Source organism: Culex pipiens, chromosome 2 (assembly GCF_016801865.2).
Source record: "Culex pipiens pallens isolate TS chromosome 2, TS_CPP_V2, whole genome shotgun sequence".
Classification (NCBI taxonomy): Eukaryota; Metazoa; Arthropoda; class Insecta; order Diptera; family Culicidae; genus Culex; species Culex pipiens.
This window is the reverse complement of record NC_068938.1, coordinates 130,751,186-130,765,339: the sequence shown is the minus strand read 5'-3', so window position 1 is coordinate 130,765,339 and position 14,154 is coordinate 130,751,186. Positions and strand designations below refer to the sequence as shown.

The 14,154-nt window shown below is 47.3% G+C and overlaps 2 protein-coding genes and 1 long non-coding RNA gene across 4 annotated transcripts; 1 reads left to right on the top strand and 2 right to left on the bottom strand.

Moving 5' to 3' along the window:
• Positions 1-210: 210 nt before the first annotated feature.
• LOC120415316 (uncharacterized) lies at positions 211-3,136 on the bottom strand. Its single transcript, XR_005605190.2, has 5 exons — positions 2,793-3,136; positions 1,427-1,973; positions 1,189-1,358; positions 694-1,131; positions 211-636 (listed from the first exon to the last, which is right to left on the bottom strand). It is a non-coding gene; the product is annotated as an uncharacterized LOC120415316 (long non-coding RNA).
• Positions 3,137-4,386: 1,250 nt separating this feature from the next.
• LOC120415319 (FGFR1 oncogene partner 2 homolog) lies at positions 4,387-6,498 on the top strand. 2 transcript variants are annotated; one of them, XM_039576802.2, is made up of 2 exons: positions 4,387-4,779; positions 5,007-6,498. In XM_039576802.2, exon 2 carries the CDS (start codon positions 5,037-5,039, stop codon positions 5,874-5,876), a length of 840 nt encoding a protein of 279 aa, XP_039432736.1. In that variant the 5' UTR covers positions 4,387-4,779; positions 5,007-5,036; the 3' UTR covers positions 5,877-6,498. The 2 variants fall into 2 exon arrangements, with proteins under 2 accessions (XP_039432736.1, XP_039432734.1); XM_039576800.2 differs by having other exon boundaries at positions 4,388-4,765.
• Positions 6,499-11,511: 5,013 nt separating this feature from the next.
• On the bottom strand, positions 11,512-13,323 carry LOC120415317 (uncharacterized). The gene is made up of 2 exons (XM_039576798.2): positions 12,428-13,323; positions 11,512-12,364 (listed from the first exon to the last, which is right to left on the bottom strand). Exons 1-2 carry the CDS (start codon positions 13,217-13,219, stop codon positions 11,624-11,626), a joined length of 1,533 nt encoding a protein of 510 aa, XP_039432732.1. The 5' UTR covers positions 13,220-13,323; the 3' UTR covers positions 11,512-11,623.
• Between the last annotated feature and the right edge of the window lie 831 nt (positions 13,324-14,154).

Sequence of the window (14,154 nt, the reverse complement as noted above, 5' to 3'; positions counted from 1 at the left end):
TTCTAAGCTAAGTGATTGTAGATAGGCCATTAGGATTTTCTTTGGAATACTTTGGAGAAATTAAATTTCAATTTAAATAGATTGAACAAGGTATTTATTTATTTAAAATTCTATGAATACAATAAATTAATGAAAAACGGCTGATTTCACAATACTGTAATAGTCTTTTCTCGTTGTACACGCCCTTCAGCAGCGGACTGCTTTATGGTCAATTTGTCATTGTAGATACCAATGGTGGAACCGACCATCTCCGGAACGTCGTGAACGTCGGTCTTCACTTCATGTCCAGCAGCTCGGCCAGGTTTCCGCCGCGGTGTGTGAAACTTGTGGAACGCGCGATTTTTCTTCAGTCCGTCGGCATCGGCAGAATAGTCAAGGTTGTACATTTCTGTGCTTTTGGTCACGGACCGCCGGCGGATTTCGTGCAAGGGCCTTGTTTTCTTTCGGCGCTTGGGATAGCTATGCTATGAGGCTACGCACCCGACTGCCCTTTAACTTCAAATCGCTCAGTCGGACATTTTTCCCGGTTCGGGGCCTGCGGATTGTCCGAGTAGATCGGGGTTGGGGGGCACTCGACCCGGAATGCTAGCGTGAACTGGAGCATGACAGAAAACGTCTTACGGAGTGGCTGCTGCGCTGTGAATAAAATAAAGTTGAAAGATTGATTTCTAAATTTGCTTTATGGGAACATACCTAGCAGGCACGACTAACGGCCTGCAGGACAACTTCCGTTTGGTTCGGTCACGCTCTTCACGTAATGGTTGCGAATGGTCTCACTGCCACTGTCGATCTCCACAGTGCGAGTGCGGACTATTTCTTGGCTTCGTTCCATTGTGGTTAGGTGTCCTTTAACTGCCGGGGACGTTCAATCCGGGTCGCGTTTGGAAGCATCATTCTCCGGAACTGGAGTTGAGCAGACCGTCCAGGAGTCGACCAGGGGAAGGAGGGGAATGTGAGGGTTGTGGGTGCGCAAGAGATTGCGACAGCACTTCAGCACCATTCATGAAGAGGAGAGACGCTACTGGTCGATATTGGTTGAGCACGCTCTCCAGACTCAAGGCCACCTCTTGTGCCAGGGCCTCCATCTATGCAGGATTTGGCACTTCCGTACACGGTTCCGGGAAAGTTGCGCTATTAATAAAATGAAGATGAGAGGTTGATGGCTGAAAATGTTTGATGGAAACTTACCAAGCTCCACGACTTCCGGATCATCTGCGGCTTTCGGAGCCAAGTCTAAAGCGCGAACGGGACGAGCATCTTCCGGAATGGTTCTTCGTCGTATTCGTCGCATTCGCGTTTGTTTCCTCTCTCCATAATTTTAGGTTTTTGGTAGCTGCTCTTGCTGCAGCGGGTGCAACCTGGAAAGCGGGAAACATACATTTTATCAGTTAAATTAAATAATTACTAGTGAGAACGACATACTTACCGTCACGTAACTGTTCGTCTCGGGAGTCCTCGCCGGTTTGGATTGTACACTGTTGGTTCTGGTCAACTCCTTCTAAAGCATCTGAGACCGCCGCAGCCAGCGTGAGGACGCCACCTCACCGCGTACTTGCTGCGGCTGACCGGTGAGAGGGACGATCGCGTTTGGAATCAAGAAACGCTGCTGACGGGAGATGGTGACGGGTGGACTTGTTGCTGGTTCACACCGGTGAAAGAGACGCTTCGTGCTTGTTCCGGCTTCTGCTGTAGTAGAGGGGGGACGGGACCAGCGGGACGACTTGCTTGTGATTTCGCGGATGTACTCCGACGACGAGGATCGGCGAGACTTTTTGTGCTTGCGGGTGGGGACATCCGGTGAGACGGAGCACTTATAGTTACTGTAGTTGTAGCTGCTACTGCTGATGATGTTTTTTCCGCTTTCTTGAGCAGCTTCGCTGGAATTGAGCGATTTCTTCCCCGAGGGTCCAGCCGACGCGCACCTGATTCGTGCCGGACTCAAATCGGCCGGGACTCAAACTGAACCGGGTTGTCTGGTGAAAAAAATAATGGATTGTGTTAGTTGTATGTCTTCTTGCCTTTTCCGATCTTGGCCGACTTCGAAAAATCATTGCCGGTAGATACAATTCCGCTTCCCCCAGACCGGGGAACCAAAAATTTAACCGGAATTGATTACAAAAGTGTTCACCAGCCCGCAGTTCTTCGTTTCCGGCTTGGGGGAATCGAAATCTTTAATTTCCAGCTCTTGGCAGACAGATTTCAAAAAAACATTGCCGGAAGGTACAATTCCGCCTCCCTCAGACCGGAGAATCAACCATTTAATCGAGACTGGCCATAAAAGTGTTAACCAGCCCAGAATTCTCTATGATCCGGTTGGGGGATGCGGAATCATGCATTTCCCGATTTTGGCCGACAGATTCTCAAAAACATTCCGGAAGAACGAATTCTACGGTTCACACGGAAACCGGTCACAAATGGTCCACCGTTTCGGAATTCTTCGTTGTCTGGTTTTAGGGAAGCGGACGGAATCATGCAATTCCGGATTTTAGCCGACACATTGCCAGGAATTGTGCCGGAAGGTTCAAATCTGGTTCCCCCAGACCGGGGAACCAAGAATCTCACAAAAAAATCGGCCGCAAAAGGGGCACCGATACAGAATTCTACGTTCTGCGGTTTGGGGGAAGCGAAATCTTGCGTTCCCCGATTTTGGCCGGCAGATTGCCAAGAATTATTCCGGAAGATACAATTCCGCTTCCCCCAGACCGGGGAACCAAGAATCTAACCGAAACCGGTCACTTAAGTGTTAGGGAAAGTGGAATCTTGCCTTTTCGGCAACTCGAAGCTAAACTTACCTAAGCACTTTCTTTTGCCACCAGCTCCAAATTTGCACTATAGTTGGTGCACCGCCGCTACAACCTGCTGCTGCTGTTGCTGCTGAGGGGGCATTTGCATTTGCGAAGCGGCACAGGCCGTAATCGATGCCATCAAGTCGGTAGACGAACTTGGGCTGATGGGACCGCCGCCGCCCATCACCGGGCGAATGTGGTTCTGGTGAAGCTGATGGCGTGGATGTTGGGGCTGGTGGTGGGGTGGGAATGAGCCGTAGTTCGGAAGGGCTGGCTGGCTGGGTTGTTACTGTTGCTGCTGCTGCTGGACCGGACTCCTCATCGGCGGTGGAATCAACGGTCGGCCCTGGCCTTCAGGTGCTGTGCCATCTGGGGACGAATCTGCTGACAAGTTTTGGAAGAGGCAAGATTGAGTTTAGAAAAAAAATCCTTACGAAAATAATCATTTCAAACCAACCTTTCGTGTTTCAGCTGCTTGCCGGACGTGATCAGCTTCTGCTCGTAGAACAGCTCCGACGTAAACTTGATGATCGCTTCGTGCGCTCGGTAGTTTTCGCACAGCAAGATCTTGCACGGGAAATCGTTCGGGTAGTGATCGTACAGGCGCTCCAGCAGCGAAATGTCCAACTTGCGCTCCTTGGCATAGTTCGATAACAGCTCCGGGGACATTTGCATGTGGTCACCGGCCAGCACGATGCGCGTCTTCTCCTTCGCCAGCGCCATGGAGTGCAGCACCTAATAATAAAAAAGAGATAATTTAAGGTTAGTTTTAAGTTTGAAAATCCCGCCGGAAGATAGATTTGCACTTCTTCCAGAACAGCATTCAAAAATTCCTGGAAATTCGTTTTGAGGGCGTGTCCCAAATGTTTTTGTGGCCGGATTCGGTTGATTTCTTGGTTCATCGGTCTGGGGGAAGCGAAATTCTATCTTCCGGCAGGATCTTAAACAAATCTGTCGGTTGCGGCAGGAAAGTGCAAGATTTCGGTTCCCCCAGACCGGAAAACCAAGAATTACAGGTCAGTGAATGTTTTTGTGGCCGGATTCGTTTGAATTCTTGGTTATCCGGTCTGGGGGAACCGAAATCTTGCACTTTCCTGCCGCAACCGACAGATTTGTACAAGTTCCTGCCGGAAGATAGAATTTCGCTTCCCCCAGACCGATGAACCAGGAAATCAACCGAATCCGGCCACAAAAACATTCACTGGCCCGGAATTCTTGGTTTTCCGGTCTGGGGGAACCGGAATGGTGCCTTTTCCGGCAACTGCTCCCAAATTGGTGCAAAACTTACCATTTCAACTCCTCTGACCACCAGAATTCAAATTGCACTAAGTCCCGATTTGACAGCGAGTGAAACGATTCCGCAGAATCTTCAAAAATTTTCTAAGTCCAAAAGTTACACCTTTTTCAGTTCGGACCCCTGAACTGGTAAAGGTGTAACTTTTACACTTTTTGCAGTTCGCATTTTACACCTTTTTCAGTTCGAGGGTTGAAACTAGTCGGTGGTGTAAAATCGAACTGCAAAAAGTGTAATGCTGATTCTCCGTGCAGATATACAGCCTTGCGCCCTGGTGGCCACGAACTGTCAGCGCAAAGGAGAATGCCAGCAAAAATCTCAACCCGTCGTCGTCAAAGTCGCAAATTCCTTGCTCGGGGCCACCAACCAAACCAGCCAGTCAGCTGGAAAATTCCGCAATTTCGGGTTTAAATTCGCACCGAAACGCACGAAAAGCAAGTTGAATTTCTTTTTCGGTGAAATCCCCCTGCGATTGTGATATTGTTTCGTGGAAAGCGTGTCCCCGATATCGCGGAAAACCCCAAATCAGCCGTCGTGGACAAAGGCGCAGTCTGTGGAAAAAAGGGGGTCGCAAGTGAAAAGAATGTAAATTTGGACCGGATCGCTTGCAGTGCAGAATTGTTGTTCCGGAAATTGGTCCCACCACACGGACGCGGTCTTTTGAGGCGCGGAGAACATATTTTAGGTATTGGAACTAGGGTTAGTGGTGCTTGAGGTTTAAGAAAACACAGAAGGTTGAAGATAGGTTCGCTTCCCCTAGTATGTAACCTTTTTCTATGTTCCTCCCAGCAGCATTGCACAATGCTCGCTTTATGTTATGTTCAATGCTCGACTGAGCGCGAATATTGTTCTCGGGCGCATGGGACCATGTCGGAACAAGAACCGATCGTAACAAAAACAACTCACCCAATTCTCTTTCATTTTAGATAACAAACTTGTTCAAGTAGCAGCGCGAAATGTCCGTAACGTTTGAGCAGATCATCCTGGACGCGAAGCGGATCGCGAACCGGCTCAAGGACCGCGAGGCGCTGGGAGATTCGCTGTTGCTCGAGTCCGAGTCGGTCAACAAGCAGATTGAATCGATGCGCCAGTTCCAGGATGATATTGACATTCTGAACAAGCTGGCCCGCGAACGCTCGAACAACCAACTCATCACCATCATTCACCAGGAGAACCCGCAGATTCGGGAGATCCAGCAGGAGAACCGGCTGTTGAAGGCCGCCCTCGAGGACCATCAGCACGCGCTGGAACATATCATGTCCAAGTACCGGGAGCACACGCAGAGCAAGATCCTCAACACGAAGGTCAACTTTGTGGAGGCGTTCAGCAAGCATCAGCAGTTTACGGAGCGCAAGGACGAGGTGATCCGCCAGCAGACGCAAAAGATCCAGGAAATGGCCGCCGTCATGCAGCGAGCCTCGCAAATGGACGAGGAAAAGTTCCACCAGGAGCAGGAGTTCCTGAGCAAGCTCATCACCGAGAACAAGGGGCTCCGCGAGCTGCTGGAAATCTCCCACAAGTACGGTTCCAACGGGCAGAAAATCCTAGTCGACGACAAGTCAACCCAAACCGACGGCGAACCGAGCGATCCGCCACCGGCCGTAACAACTCCAAAAACCGAACCCGAAACGGCCACGACCACGTCCGCCGAAACGCCCACGCACCACTTCAGCTCGACCTCCAACACGGGCACGATCAAGGTCAGCCCGGCCTCGTCGAAAGCTGCTGCCGCCGCGGCCGCTGCTGCGGCGTCGGCCTCCACGACGGCCACTAGCTCCAGTAGTCCCCTCTCGTGACGTGATTCCGACGACAACGGCCAGGTGTCCTCGGTCTTCTTCTGCTGCCAATCGGCTTTGCTGTAACTTTGCGGGAAACCCGCACACGGATCAACTCGAACGAAAGGGGGACCGATATCATCATTCACAGTAATTTAATCGCGCGAAAGTTTTAAACGTTTCAAAATCATCCAATTCAACGACTCACCCACACTAACCCACACACGTGCACGATTACGCCTTGGTAGAGAATAGGTTTTGTGTTAGAAAATTGAGACAAAAAAAAAAGATAAGAAGCATTATAAGTTGAAACTTTTTAGCGAGCACCTCCATAAATCCACCCACCCACAAACACATTAAACAAAAATCAAAACCCACATTTTTGACGTGCACTCTCGAGCATTTTTGCATTCTAGTTTTTTTTTGTATTTGTTAATTCGATAGTTTCGGCTCCTCACAAACGGTACAGATGATGGCAAATTGTGCGTGCGAAAAAAAGCAATGAAATTCAAGCAGAGAGCGTGTTCCAGTGTCTGTGCCGATTACCCTTTTTTTCATCTTCTTTTTAATTAGATTTTATTGTAACCCACTACCTGTCGTCAAATAATCAAATAAAGAAATAACGTTTAGGAAAATAAGCATACTTGAGGTTGGCTTGTTTCATTTTGGGAAATTCCGTGAAAAATTGCAGCTTGTACCTGAGCAATTCTCTACGAAATCGGTATTTTTTTCAGAATTTTAATTATTTTTGTATTTTTTAATCCGACTGAAACTTTTTTGGTGCCTTCGGTATGCCCAAAGAAGCCATTTTGCATCATTAGTTTGTCCATAAAATTTTCCATACAAATTTGATAGCTGTCCATACAAAAATGATGTATGAAAATTCAAAAATCTGTATCTTTTGAAGGAATTTTTTGATCGATTTGGTGTTTTCGGCAAAGTTGTAGGTATGGATACGGACTACACTGGAAAAAAATGATACACGGTAAAAAAAATGGTGATTTTTTATTTAACTTTTTGTCACTAAAACTTGATTTGCAAAAAAAAAACACTATTTTTAATTTTTTTATTTTTTGAAAGCGCCGAACACCGCTACAAAAACTTCGGCTCCTTGCTAAGGACGCTGGACAACAGCAGAAACAAGTTCTGGAAGCTTACCCGCAACCTCCTGTAATAGTCTGAACACCACTGCATTCCCAACATACCCATTCACACTTATTTTCCATTTGTATTACCATGCCCGGACCTCGCACAACAAGACCAGGTTTTGTCTTTCAAAACACAAACCCTGCCTGGCTGTAGAGCCCACACACAGTTAGAACCACTTGGCGCAAGCATAATTGCTGATGCTTGCGTATAGCCTTTTTCGAACCATATTTCGGTTCATCGACAATTGGCCGGGACGCTGACTCCTGCTGAGCCAGCGCAAGGGTTCAACCCAGTACAAGCCAACTCCAGAAGTCTATACTGTAGCACGTAAGTGTCACCACTCAAATTACATGTGATGCAACAAATTTGACTAGTATAAATACCCGAGTTCAAATAAACAAAAAGGAGTCTTTTCGGCTGGAACATCAAGGCGACTTGTCTACTTTATTTCGAGCTCCGAGCTGGTTACTGCTCCTCGCAGTCTACCACACCTTGGATAGCTCATAATGCAAAGAAAGTCCCTGTAGGTTTCCCCGCGGTTCATACGCCTCGTAGTGCCGAACGTTTGAGATATAATACTCCGGAACACGGTCAAGTACAGCCCCTGCGCTGCCCACAACAACGAGCAACCAGGTGATCCCGAAACATCGGCCGCTGTGGAGAACGCGCTTGGCCACATCCGAGCGACAACTCCTCCCGTGCCTCCGGCCGCCCTTGTTAAGCCGAAAGAGGTCAAAGCGATCATCCGCACGCTCAAAAACCGGAAGTCTCCTGGGCAAGACGGAATCCGGAACACGTGCCTGACCAAAATCTTCAACGCTTGCCTGGCCTTGGGCTACTTTCCGGCCTGCTGGAAGCACGCAAACGTGATCGCCATCCCGAAGGCGAACAAGGACATAACCAATCCAGGTAACTACCGCCCGATCAGCCTTTTGAGCAGCCTGAGCAAACTCCTGGAACGGGTGATCCTCGCCCGGATAAACCGTCACCTGGAGACGGAGCAACTCATCCCACACGAGCAGTTCGGCTTCAAGCCGCGGCACTCAACGGTGCACCAACTCGCCCGTTTCTCGGAGATGGTAAAGCGCGGTTTCCTGGCGGGGAAGTCGACCGGCATGATCCTTCTCGACGTCGAAAAGGCCTACGACTCCGTGTGGCAGGACGCCGTGGTCTACAAGCTCTTCCGCTCGAACCTCCAGCCGTTTCTGGTCAAGATCGTCGAGTCGTTCCTGACAAAGCGGTCGTTTACGGTGACGATGAATGGCGAGCGTTCCTCCGTCCACAACATCCCCTTCGGCATGCCCCAAGTATCAGTGCTGAGCCCGACTCTCTACAACATCCACACCTCCGACGTGCCGATGATCGATGGAGTGTCGTACGCATTCTTTGCGGATGACACACTGCATACTTGGCATCGGACAAGGACCCGAAGATCGTCGGCGGCACAGAACAACCTCGAGGAGTTTCAGCGGAAGTGGCGCATCAAGCTGAACGCTGGGAAAACCCAGTCCATCTTCTTCCCCAGGAGGCGTGCTGCTCGGCACCTTCCCCGCAGATCGATCAGCGTCAACGGCCAGCCTGCAACGTGGGACGACGAAGTCACGTACCTGGGAGTGGTGCATGACAAGAAGCTAAAGTACGACAAGCACGTGAACTACATCATCGAGAAGGTGGATCGTTCCACCAAAGCGCTCTACTCCCTGCTGAATCGGCGGTCGAAGCTGAGCATCAAGAACAAGTCGCTCGTGGTCAAGTGCATCATCCGTCCAATGCTGACCTACGCTGCTGCGGTTTGGGGCAACTGCGCCAAATCGCACCGTAAGCGACTCCAGGTGAAGCAGAACAAGCTGCTCAAGATGGTGCACAACCTGGACCCGTGGTACCCGACCGACGATCTACACGAGCTGGCCGGCGTCGACACCATCGACGCAAGCATCGAAAAGGCAACGAGAACCTTCAGGACTTCCTGTGGGATGTCAACGAATCCGCTCATCGAAGCACTCCTCCGTCAACAACTGTGATATTAGTTTTTAAGCCAAACATAGATCTAGGGCTCGCTTAATACGGTTTACTGATTTTCAGTAATTTCAAAAGACGAATGCTGAATTTCAGTAAAAATAGGATTACTAAAAATTTTCAGTAAACTTATTGACGTAGACTTACGTCTTTGTCGAAGGTACTGGGGTGTCATTCCAAAAAACCCGGGCCGAAGGCCCTGGATTACTGCGTCATCCGTCAAACGCTTATATCTTCCTTCCCTCTAATCGAATCGACACGATTTATGTTCCATTCGATTCGAAAATTATTCAGCAATTTGCTATAAAACTTTCATTGTTGGCAAAATAGTTTAACTATTGAAACAATTGAATGTTTTAAAATGTTTTCAAAATGCACAGATTTTGCAAGCAAAATGAGCGCTTCCCACTCACGGACGGGAATGTCAAGTACCTATTTTGAGTAGAGAGCCTGGAGCTTATTAGAGAACGGCCATCTCAATCCAAAAGTACCAATCGAAGCACGAGAACTGTCAAATGGGGGTACCAATCGAGCAGAAGACAAAGGATTTTGCTCGACTGGTACCTCCGTTTGACAGTTCTCGTGCTTTGATTGGTACTTTTGGTTTGAGATGGCCGTTCTCTAATAAGCTCCAGGCTCTCTAATTTTGAGGGGAAAATCATCCGAGCAACGCGAACGAGTGTCGGTCGCGAAAAAGGAGGGGAAGTAGCGGGCCGAAAGGCTATATAAGAATGCGCGCCAGAGCCCATTCTATCATTCACGTCTCAGACGTCGGACCGGCAGCAGCAGCAGCAGCAGCAAGAAAGCTCAGCCCAGAGCAGCAGCAGCAGGAGAGACCAGAGCAGCAGCAGCAGGAGAGAGGGACCAGAACTGGAAAAGAAGCGCGCATCGCCTTCTCGTCGTCACCGTCAGCCAGTTGCCTCTCGATGGCCGGACCGTTTGGATCTTTCGTGGTTGCCGTGGTTCGGAGTTGCCTCACTCCCCGTCCCTCGTCCCACCCGGGAAGAGGCATCAACGAGATGAGGCGCGCGCCTGCTGCCTTCCGCTGAAGAGCCTCTCGTGGGTGAAACAACAACTAGCTCGTCGCATTCGCGGCGAGCGCTTCTGAAAGAATTGCGTCGTGTCCAATTCCAAACTGTTGAAAGAGTTGCCCTCATTCCACCCGGGACGAGGCAGCGAGCTAATTTCAATTTAAATTTCAGGAACAAATTTTGGTCTTCGGGGGTGACGGATTGCACAGCTTTCTGAACCCCTCTCTCCACCACATTATGCTACCAAACTTTCATTCGGTTCGCGAAAAAATCGTTTTTCGTTTTTCTCTCCTCCATTCGATGTTTCCATTGTTTAAATAAGGCTTTCTAGTCAAAGATTTACCAACACATTCAAAGTATGGTTACATGGCAGTTGAGTTGACTGGAGTGTTTAAGTTCTGTTTTGTCGGGGGGTCCATCTCCCATTTACGATCTTATTCCGTTAATGTATTTCAAGTAGCTAGCTAATTCTTCAAAATTAAGATATGGAAAACTCAATGTCCACATCTCAAAACTTTACGTAGTCTACGCCATTCCGGTTATGTCTGTGACATAACTACTTTGACTTTTTACTGAAAACGAACATCAGAATTTGGTGTTACAATATAAACTGTCATTTGAGTGAAAGAGATGAACTCCTGTTCACAAAACCCTTGTGTCCCTTTGAAATGTTAGGCTCCATTTGATCGTCGAAACTCCAGTAAATCCTCGATTCGCAACAATGGTCGATACAACCATAATCTGAGAACCGTTAGTTCAACAGATTAACGAATTTTGTCCAATATTCATTATTGATTGATCGAGACTCTATGGATGTTTTGACAATTCCGAATGGTTAGTATATCACTTAAATTGTAATCAGAGATTCTGATAGCATCACTTAACTCGTTTACACAGAACTGTCGGCCTGGAATTATTAAACAATCTAAAATTACAAAAAAAACTAGCTATTCTGAGTGCCTTGCAAAAAACTTATTAATTAAAATACCAGATCCTAACCTAAAATCATTAAGATAAGAAAAAATTAAATTATTCAATATAATCCCACAATGCCTAGAAGAGATCTCTCTTACTGTTGTGCGTAAGCGTTGCTTTATGAATTTCTACCTAAGCTAACGATGTATCAAAAAGATTTAAACCTGTTCTTACCAGATTTTATAAACAAGAATATTGAGATGCAAATAAAAAAAAACCAATATCTTGCAATTTTACATAGTATAAAAGTTGTGATTTCTATCAACACAAGTATATAAATATAAAATAAACGTGTGATATATATCAACATCGGATACCATCTTTGCAAATAGCCCTGAAACGACGGCAACGTGTGGCTTCATCTCCAGGGAGAATCCTCCAAAAATGACATGAGACAAAATGGACGTGCAGTTGAAAAAATTAAGCATTTTATTCGTACTTACTTTACTTTAACAACCAACTAACCATTTTATTCGTAAATTGATCGAAAATAGAACGGATTGGCCCTGTTGACTACAACAAAAAGATCCACAACATGTTCAGTTCAGCTCTCAACATTAAGCATTTATTATTCGTACGTTCGATTCGGAACACCTGTCAGTATGAGGTATGAAAATATGGCTGGTAGTTCACCCTCACCGATGATTGCTGCGGCACAAAGTGGCCGAATAGCGGACAGTTGGCAATGGTAAGGGTTTCCAGCTTGGGGCATCGCTGCATTACCAGCTGGTAGGAGGACACGCCGACTGCTTGCAAATAACCGAAGGAGAGTTTGGTAAGATTCTTCATAAACGGTACCAGCAGCAGCATGTCGTCGTCCGTTATTAGGCACCGGGTCAGGTTCAAGTCCTGCAGCAGGGGGCAGTTTTCAAGCAGCTCACCGAGGATGTCGCAATAAAGCTCGCCGAATATTTCCAGCTGGCGCAACTTTCGGAACGGACTCAACGAAATGTCCATAAAGTGAATTGGAGTTGGGGCGAGGCCGGTAAAGGATACAGTCAACCGTCGCAATTCTTTCAGCTGCCCGGCAACCACAAACAGATCGTAAGCGCAGGTCGTGGAGTGGAAGTATAGCTTCAGCGTTTGAATGTTTGGAGATCTTTTGAAGAACGTCAGCAAAGTGGTGCTGGTGAGGAAGAAACCGTCCAGGTTAAGGTGCAGTAGATGTGGGTTTTGCCAAGCGCTCAGATTTAGAATTTCATTGAATTGGCCTGCGTATCTCATCATCAGGCTCTGCAAGCGAGGCAGGTTGGACAAAATGTGCTGCAAAGCAACGATTTCAGTTTGTACTTTCAACTCATTCAGGTTTGGCAGGTGTGTGGCAATCAATGTTAGAATCTGAAATAGGAAGATGTTATGGGTTATCTGCCAACATGAAGATCTTTTGAATCTTTTGCTTACCTCGCTTCCAATGGTGCAAGCTGGGAGCTTCAACGCTTCGATGCTGGTTTGCGATTGGCAGAGATGGACAATGTCGGATGGACGAATAAAACTGTTGGTTAGCGTTACATCCTTCAGCTTCAACCCTTCGATTGCCGCAATGTCCCTTAGCAGAGACTCTTCGCGGAACTCGATTCCGTTAAACCACACATCCACCAGCGTGTTGCGGGTTGAGCGGATAAACTCGAGCAGCTTTGTTCCGTACGGCGCCTCCAGGTACTTCTTGATGACCATATTCACCTGAAGCCCCTTCAGGCGGGGACAGATCCCTTGGAATATGCAAAGAAATTCATCCTTTACGCCAAGGTTCAGATTGAGCGACTCCAAACTGTCCAACTGTACGGCCGGCATCGTCTCGTAAAGCTCGTAGTTGAAGTTGTCCACCGCAACCACTCCCAGGTGCACGAGATTTGGCAGGCAACCCAACATCCCGACCAGCTGTCTGGCCGTTATCCATGGATTCACCAGCCGGAGAATGCGAATGGTCGTCGCAAGAGGCACCGACGGAACCATTCCGACGGTAAGATTCCAAACCTGGACCGTTGTGTAACGGGAAGTGGTCACGTGCTGCCACCCTCCAAGTGCATCGCCACCGGCGGGAACCGTGATTCTGTACCGGTCCAGCAGCTTGGCCGAGTCGCAAACTAGTCGGTTCCAGTCCCGGCAGACCAGGCGAACCGATTTCAGCTGGAAGGGCGTCAAGAATTGTTCGAAGGTTTGCCGCAAGATTTCGTCCGGCAAGATGTGGTCCATGGCACTGCAAGTTAGGGATTTTAGAATCTTTAAATTCTGGTAAAAGTAGAAAGCTGTGAAAACTACAAAAAATCTGAAATGTTCAAAAAGCGCGCGAAACCGATTGAAACGCTAAAATAAAACTATCGAGAAATTAAAAGTGCAACATGGAGTTAAACTTTTTGTCAAGCTACTGTGAAGTTTTGCCTTCCTCACCTCACTGAGGCAAGGCTATAAAATCACTCGAAAAATGAACTTCTTAAATACGACTCCTAGATATACCTTCACGTATACCTATCGACTCAGAATCAAATTCTCTACAAATGTCTGTGGGGATGTGTGTAGACATGATTTTTTTTCCACACGATTATCTCAGAACTGGCTGAACCGATTTTGGCCGGATCCGCCTTATTCTGTTCGTTTTGAGGTCCCCTAAGACCCTATTAAATTTTATTCTGTTTAGTGAAGTACTTTTAAAGTTATGCCAAGAAAAAGTTTTTTTGTAGCTACAAAAAAGGGTGATTTTTGCATAACCTCAAAGGCCGGATCTTTTTGCTTACGCGCGAGAGTCGGGCAGCATGCGTAGGGATTTTGATCCGACCACGTGGGGGATTGATTGGCAGCCACACCCCCTTGCATGCGTATCGCCCGGTTGCCACATTGCTTAAGCAGTATCTGCGACTCTTCTGGAAAAAATCTGTATAAATTTTGTTGCTTCATCATTTTGTCTCAACAAAGATTTACACGAACTTTTTACTGAAATATATAACTCATAAGACTTTTCTCCTTTATTTTGGAGAATTGGTAAAAAAAGAATTGAAAATTGCTGTTCAAGTAAAATCAATACAAAAAATAAATGAAAAAAAAATTAAAAAAAACTCCTAAATTTATTTGTAAATACAACCTAAAATACAACATGAATGCGAGGAAGGCACCAACCACCTTATGGTGGATTA